Source organism: Eulemur rufifrons, chromosome 15 (assembly GCF_041146395.1).
Source record: "Eulemur rufifrons isolate Redbay chromosome 15, OSU_ERuf_1, whole genome shotgun sequence".
Classification (NCBI taxonomy): Eukaryota; Metazoa; Chordata; class Mammalia; order Primates; family Lemuridae; genus Eulemur; species Eulemur rufifrons.
In genome coordinates, this window is record NC_090997.1 from 4,778,607 (window position 1) to 4,786,450 (window position 7,844).

The following is a 7,844-nucleotide window of genomic DNA, read 5'->3' on the forward strand; positions in this document are numbered from 1 at the left end:
TTACCTAGAGAGCGGTGAACACCTGCAACCGCCCTGCCTCCCTCCACCCTCCAGAAGTCTGGGCACGTGAGCATTCAGGCCTGAGGAGGAAGCACCCCGCCCTGGGGTCCCCGGGCCCCACTTATACCCCTGAGGGTGGTGGCCACCCCCTCCTTGACCTTGGACTCCGGAATGCCAGCTGACTACCCTTTCTGCCCCAGCCCAGGGTCTGGCCAAGGCAGGTGCAGGCCGGCGGGAGGGTCCTGGCCGCAGTCTCAGATGGGGTGCACGAACTGGTAGACCAGGCGCTGGGAGATGTCCGGCTTCCGGATGATGCCCTTCTTGTAATACTGGCGGATGGAGCGGCTCAGCTTGTCGTAGTTCATGGCAGGACGGTTCTTGCGGATGCCCCACAGCCGGGCCACCTGGGCGGAGTCCTCAATTTTGAAGATGCCTGAGGGAGCAGGAGGGCCCAGAGAGAGCCGGTGGTGCAAGTGGGGCGGCAGGAAGGAGAAAGACCCAGACCACCAGGTCAGTCTCCTGGGAACCAAGGGAGCCAGCGCCAAGACCGCCCTCTGCTCAGGCAGGGCCAGGCTGTGGGGACCTACTCCCATGGTCGTGGTGAGGGCTAGAGAAATGTGTGCGAAGCACGTGCCACATGCCCAGATAAATGGTAGAGAATACTTTGGAGCCAAAACGTCCTGCTGCAGGGTGAGCCTGTGTACCTAGTGGGTTCCTTAGGGCTCTGCGGGCCTGGCCTTTGCCAGCCTCGGTTCCCACTGCGGGGTTTGCATGTCCTAATCCAAAGCCCTGCGCTGCTCCCAGCAGTGCCCGCGGCTCATTTGGCAAGATCAGCCCTCACACCCACCACCTGTGTCCCTGTAGCTCCAAGCCTGAAACGACCTCTTTGCCATTCTCAGACATTGCAGCCCACACAGCCCTTTCTGGCATGATTAATAAATACGAGGTGGTGGAAGGAGACTGGATTTGGAGCCGAGCCAACTGGGCTTGAGTCCTGGCTCTGCCATTTGCTCCCTTTAGAGCCTGTCTGAGGCTCCTTCTGTCTGTAAGAGGGGCTGTCGTGACCACCATGGGGTGTTGGGTTGTTACCGAAAACGCTTAGAGTGGAACCTGAGAAAATGCCCCCTGGGACAAGTCATTACATCGTTAGTACCCTCCATTCTCATTCTAACCCCTCCTGCCAAGGCCCAGGCCAGCACGCCCCTTCCAGGAGGCTTTCCAGACCACAGGGCCCTCCCTGATCTCCCTGTCCCCAAAGACTGGCTCACTCTCAGTCCCCAAGGCACACCGGGGCCACCGCCCCCTGTGCAGGAGCATCTCCTCCACCACCCCCATCTAACCATCCCGCCTCCACGGGGTCCTTCTGGACCAGACACAGCTAATCCCTCCTTCCTGCCCCCGTAGCCCCATCACAGCCCTGAAATGCTCCACACACCAGCTCATTTCACGGCTCTCTCTCCTGCACGCTGCAGGCCCCTCAAGGCTGGAGAGTTGCTGAGCCCTCCCCAAACCTTCAGGACACTAGAATTCTCTGTAAAGTCGGCTGAGTGTGGAATCAGAGTTGGTGTTCAGTGAAGGCCTGTTGGGCGAATGAATCTAGCCCATTTTACAGATAAGAAGACTGAAGTCCAGGCAACCACAGCTACTATGGCAGCAAGGGCCCAGGACTCAGGTTTCTTGGCTCCTAGCCTTTTCCAACACACACCCCACCCAAGTCCTGCACTGTCCAACACAGTAGCCACCAGCCACATGTGACTCTTGAACACCCGAAATGTGGCTTAGCCCAAATTGAGATGTGTTAGACCTATAAATTACAGACTAGATTTCTAAGACTTAGTAAAATAATGTATATTAATTATAATTATCAAAATTGATGATTTTTCATATTAATTATATGTGGAAACCATAATTTATAATGTTGGATTAGATAAATGTATAATTAAAATTTAATTCACCTGTTTTTAAAAATGTTTTAATGTGGCTACTAGGAACTTTAATGTTACACGCGCAGCTCGCATTGTGTTTCTGGTTGGACATCCTGAGTCCTTCCAGCGAAGCCACGATGTTTGAGGGCAAAGACTGTGTCGCACTCTCAGCAAGTAGTTTTAAGCCCCTGCTACGTTCCCGGCCCTGTGTGGCGCTGAGGGTCCCCAAGATGACAGTCTGCCCAGGAGCGGGCGCAGACACAAATCGCACACAGACGGCGCAGTCCCATGAGAGTGGCCCGCTCGGCCTTCAGGACAAAGGCGGGGCAGCCTCACCTGGCCTGTCCCCACCCTCCCCCGTGCCTAGGGCCTGCTGGGTCCCCTCCGCACGGCGCCCCACGGGAGCCCGCTCACCCTTCTCCTTGTTGAGCCACCGGATGAAGCGGCCGTAGCTGTGGGGCTTGAGCAGCAGCTCCTTGAGGAACTGCCACAGGTGGATGGGCTGCCCGGAGCAGGACGAGTCCACCTCGCCGTCGGTCCAGCCCTCCTCGCCGGTGGAGGCTGGGCGGCCAGGGAAGGGCGGTGAGTGGGCAGCCGCGGCCACCCCGCCGCCTCGGGGCAGCCCCCTGCCCGCCAGGCGCCCCCTCCCCCAGCTCACCACAGCAGTGCATGGCCCCGGGCGAGGTCCGCTCTTTCATCCAGGCCGCTGCGGGGCAAGGAGAGGAGGTTGGGGACCCAGGAGAGGCCCAGGGGTGCAGGAGGGAGGGCACTGGGGTGGGGGTTCCCCTGTGGCCCCCTGCCTCCTGCCAAGCTGGGAAGGCAAGCTGTTTACAAGCAGCTGCTTCCTGGAAGAAAATTCGGGACGTCAAAGCGGGAAGGGGCCTCAGAGGCTGTCTCTTGCCTCCCCCTCCTCACCTGCCACACGGGGCCGGGCCCCTCACAGGCTTCCGCGGCTCGAGGTGGGGAAGGCCGCACAGCGCCTCACTCAGCGCCTGGCGTAATGCAAACAGGCCCCCTGCCCTCCATCCTGCAGCTCCCCCGGCCCTCTCCGCCTCCCCCAGCCCGCCCCGCTGGCAGGGGGCGGAGGCAGCCAGCTTCCGCCCAGGTCACTGCTGGCGTCCCCTCGGGCTGGCACCGGCCATCCCCTGGCAAGGGGCCTGGGCTGGGGCAGGGCACCGGTCCCTGACGGGGTCCTAGGAGTGGGTCCCGTCCCCTTATGCATTTCGGGCCCCTAGGGGCAAGGGCCTTGACTAGCTCGCTGAGCAAACGCCACATCCGCCAACGAGCCCGGCTGTGCGCAGGGCACATGGTGGCGCCCAGCAGGCCGCTGTATACAGGCGGATGGGGACGGAGCAAGGGCCAAGATACACTGCTGAGTGCGGCGCAGCGGGATACGCTGGTACTATTTAGGTCTTAAATAGGAGTAAAAACCACACACACATATATTTGCTTGACTATGCATAGACTTTCCCTGGAGAAATACCCAAGAAACTGGTCACAGCGGTTGCCTCTAGGAGGACTGGAAGCTGGGGTAGGGAGGGGGATGGAGATACTGGTTTTCACTCTGGTTTGTTTTTTGTTTTGTGTTAAGACAGAGTCTCAATCTGTCGTCCTGGCTAGAGTGCCGTGGCGTCAGCCTAGCTCACAGCAACCTCAAACTCCTGGGCTCAAGCAATCCTACTGCCTCAGCCTCCCGAGTAGCTGGGACTACAGGCATGCGCCACCATGCCCGGCTAATTTTTCTATTTTTTGTGGAGACGGGGTCTCTCTTGCTCAGGCTGGTCTCGAACTCCTGAGCTCAAGCGATAGTCCCAACTCGGCCTCCCAGAGTGCTAGGATTACAGGTGTGAGCCACACCGTCCGGCCTCACTATGGTCTTTTTTTTTTTAACAAGCATATCTATGCCTCATTACTTTTTTATTTTTTTTTAAGACAGAGTCTCAATCTGTTGCCCGGGCTAGAGTGCCGTGGCGTCAGCCTAGCTCACAGCAACCGCAGACTCCTGGGCTCAAGGGATCCTCCTGCCTCAGCCTCTCAAGTAGCTGGAACTACAGGCATGCGCCACCATGCCCAGCCAATTTTTTTTTTTTTTTTTTTTTTTTTTTTGAGACAGAGTCTCGCTCTGTTGCCCGGGCTAGAGTGAGTGCCGTGGCGTCAGTCTAGCTCACAGCAACCTCAGACTCCTGGGCTTAAGCAATCCTACTGCCTCAGCCTCCCGAGTAGCTGGGACTACAAGCATGCGCCACCATGCCCGGCTAATTTTTTGTATATATATATTTTAGTTGTCCATATAATTTCTTTCTATTTTTTTTTAGTAGAGACGGGGTCTTGCTCTTGCTCAGGCTGGTCTCGAACTCCTGACCTCGAGCGATCCACCCGCCTCGGCCTCCCAGAGTGCTAGGATTACAGGCGTGAGCCACCGCGCCCGGCCCCAGCCAATTTTTTAATATATATATTTTTTAGTTGTCCAGCTAATTTCTTTCTATTTTTTTAGTAGAGACGGGGTCTCGCTCTTGCTCAGGCTGGTCTCGAACTCCTGAGCTCAAACGATCCCCTTGCCTCGGCCTCCCAGAGTGCTAGGATTATAGGCGTGAGCCACCGCGCCCGGCTCTCATTACTTCTTTAATGAAAAACAAAGCAAAACAAACAAAATTTTAAAAGGGAAAAATAAGGACTTCCCAGTATCTGTGCTTGCGCTCAGCTCTGACGTCCTGTGCCCTGGCTGTCTGACTGCTACCTTTTAGCTGCCCACGTGCTCTGTCCTACCTTCTGCGGCCTTGGCCAGGGCTGGGAGCAGGTGGGGGTGGGGGAGCTCACCAGGATCCGGGAGGCAGCTGCAGTGGGGGCTGAGATTCAGAACAGAGTCCCGGTTGGGGCCAAGGGCCTGCTTCCCCAGTGGAGGGCAACTCCGAGGCTGGCATCCTGGCCTGGCCATCCCCCTCAGTATCCCTGGCTTGGAGCCCCAAGGGGCTGCTCCCCCATGCCATGTCCTACCTGATTTCCAGATGTCCAGGTGGGCGTGCAGCACGTCCCCGCCCAGGGGCGAGCGCTGGCGGAACTGCTCTTCCGACATGGCACACAGCTCCTTGCCCCCCAGCTCCTGGAAGGCCTTGCCCACGGGGGGCAGCCGGTACTGGTGCTCTGTCCACAGGAGCCACTTCTGCACGTTGCCGGGGCTCCAGTCCACAGGGTCTGAGCAAGGGACACCCTGTCAGCTCAGGGGCTGCTTGAGGGCACTGCCCCGAATGTGGCCTCCCCTGCTGTGATGGGGCACCCATGGTGGCCTGGGACCATTCGCTCCTAGGAGTATGGACAGGCCAGGCCCAGGCAGGGCCTTGGGGGGACTTGTGGAGACGGGTACCCAAGAAGAGAGGGGGATGAAAGGGAGGAGCCAGGACCCTAGAAACAAACTTGGCTCAGGGCAGGGTAGCCTGGTGCCTTTGCACCCCCAGCCCACCCAGGCCTCGGGTCCTCCCAGACCCCTGCAGCCCCTCCAAAGGACTTTTCAGGGGAGCCCCAGCCCTGGAGTGGTCAGTGACATTAAGCCAGAAACACCTGAGCTTCTCCCCCAGATACCTCTTGCCCTCCCCAAACCCCCAAGGAACCAGAGTAAAACCTAACCAGGAATTAGTCTTACAGCCCCAACACTGCCCCCACCCCGTTATCTTACAGATGAGGAAACTGAGGCACAGAGAACTCCATCTGCTTGTTCCACACCTAACAAAGGGCTGGGTGCAGAGCCGCGGCTCCGTGCACACGTGTTGAACAAGCAAATGGCGGGGCACCCGCTGGTTAGGGGGCGACTAAGGCCGCAGAGGCCAGGGGAGGGGCCTGCTCTGGAGTGAGCCTGGCGGGGCACACAGCAGCGGGGGGCGGGGGGCAGGCTGGTGGGTACGGTCACAATGGGGCCTCTAAGTGAACAGCATGGTCTAAGCCACTGCCCCAGCTAGGTGACCGGCAGGATAGGCTGCCCTCATTTAATAAACTCATTTTTCTCCCCGAGGTCAAAGCAATTTGTTTCTGTCCCCATTGTTCAGAGGGCACACCCCTCCCCCGCCAGGGTGGGAAAGAGGCCTGTAGAGAACCTCCCAGGGCGGGGCTGGCGTGGGCACCGGGGAACTGGAGGACTGGGTCACTGGCAGGAGCTGCCTCCGGTGGGGACACCAACGGGGGACGAAGACCCTCCTCCCAGCGGAAGCCGCACAGACGGGGGTGCTCGCATGCCCACCTGAAGCCTGAGGGCAACGGGGCAAGCCTGCCTGAAGCAGGAGAGACGATGGCGGGACAGGGGGCTGGAGACCCACAGCCCCTCAGCCCATAGCATCGGCTCCAGAGCCACCGCCCGCAGGCCTGGCAGACACACACGTGCCCGGCCCCAGCATGTCCCCTCCTCACCACCAGACAGTGACACGTTATTTATGATCTGTCTCCCTCCCTGTAATGCCGGCTCCGTGAACATGGGGACTTTTGCGTTGTGTTCACCACTCAATCCCCAAGTCCTAGAACAGGGCCTGGCCTATCAGGAAGTGCTTCTTGTTGGATTCATCCAACCACGGTGTTTTGAGCATGTTTTGTTCGAAGTGCTTTCCAAAGAACAGGGGAGTAGGGACGGACAAAACAGATGGAGGTCCTTGCCCTGTGGGGTGTACTCTCTGGTGGGGGAGGCAGACAGTAAACGAGGTAAGTCAGTCAGGTGCACAGCATGGCAGACGCCAGGAAGTGCTGCGGGGAAGCAGTCGAGGGGGCAGGAGGTAGGGGCGCGGCTGGTGTGTGAGTGAGTGGGGGAGAGTGGAGAGGGGTGCAAGGGGAGGCGGTGGGCAGGCTGGTGTAGCGCTTGCATTCATGCCACCCAGCACCTACCAAGTGGGGACAGTAGGCCGGCATGGTTGGGGCACAGAGATGGGTCAAAACCTTCCCAGCCCAGGCTCACAGCTACTGTTGTTAGGGGCTGTGTGTCTGGAAGTGCCAGCTTCCCTGGGGCTGGGCAGAGGTGGCCAGAGTCCAGCCAGCAGTGCCTCAACCCACACCAGCAACCTCAGCCCTGTCTGTGACCCCCTTATGGAGGTGGGTGTGGGGACAGGGGCTCACCTGCGGTGATGTTGAGCAGCTTGCAGGCTGTCTCGATGTCCTTGAGCACTTCGCCCACCACCATGGACTGCACCTGCTCCAGTGAGTGTTCCTCCAGGGTCAGCCCCCCTGGCACCAAGTCCAGGCTGCCCCCCGGGGCTTGGCTGTCAATGACCGGGCACTGCTCAGGCTCCTCAGGCGGCTCCTCCCGAGTGCTGGCCCCAGGGCCCTTGGCAGCCCAGCTGCCGTCCTCGGGGTACAGCATGTCAAAGTAGGAAAGGTAGAAGGCAGACAGGCCCTGCTCAGGCGTGGCGGGCGGGCTGGGGCTCCAGTCCCGTCTCTCGGGACCTGCCGCCCCTGCTGCTGCCTTCTCCAAGCCTGTCCTCGATGCCGTGTCGGGGGGCAGCAGGAGGCGGCCGGGGGGCACGCTGTTCAGGCCTGGGCTGGCGCTGCCCATGCCACTGCTGCTCGGGCTGGCGGCTGCGTCCACAGAAGCGAAAGAGGAAAGAGAGTCAGGTCTGACTGCTTCCCCATCCCCATGGGGCCACTAAGCTGGTTATGGGGATGAGGCGCCCAGTGGGCAGTGGGCTGGGCCCAGGAGAGTTGGGGGCTTCTGGGTCATTGGGCAGCTGGGACAGGGCTGGGCAGACAGGCTTCTGGCTGGGAAGGACAGTGGTGGGGGGGACTGTAAACAGATAGATCCCTCGCCCCCCAGGGAAGCCGGGTTGGCTGGGAGCAGCAAATCTTTACACACCTAATGTGCTTAAGGCAATCTTCTGAGGTTCTTAGCCCCATTCAGTCCTCACAATGGAGGCACGATTAGCCCCATTTGGCAGATGAGCAAACTGAGGC

The 7,844-nt window shown here is 59.5% G+C and overlaps 1 protein-coding gene across 2 annotated transcripts; it reads right to left on the bottom strand.

Moving 5' to 3' along the window:
- Positions 1-254: 254 nt before the first annotated feature.
- Positions 255-7,449, bottom strand: SPDEF (SAM pointed domain containing ETS transcription factor). Of its 2 annotated transcripts, XM_069488811.1 has the most exons (5): positions 7,014-7,449; positions 4,920-5,117; positions 2,584-2,631; positions 2,340-2,486; positions 255-433 (listed from the first exon to the last, which is right to left on the bottom strand). In XM_069488811.1, exons 1-5 carry the CDS (start codon positions 7,447-7,449, stop codon positions 255-257), a joined length of 1,008 nt encoding a protein of 335 aa, XP_069344912.1. The 2 variants fall into 2 exon arrangements, with proteins under 2 accessions (XP_069344912.1, XP_069344913.1); XM_069488812.1 differs by lacking the exon at positions 2,584-2,631.
- Between the last annotated feature and the right edge of the window lie 395 nt (positions 7,450-7,844).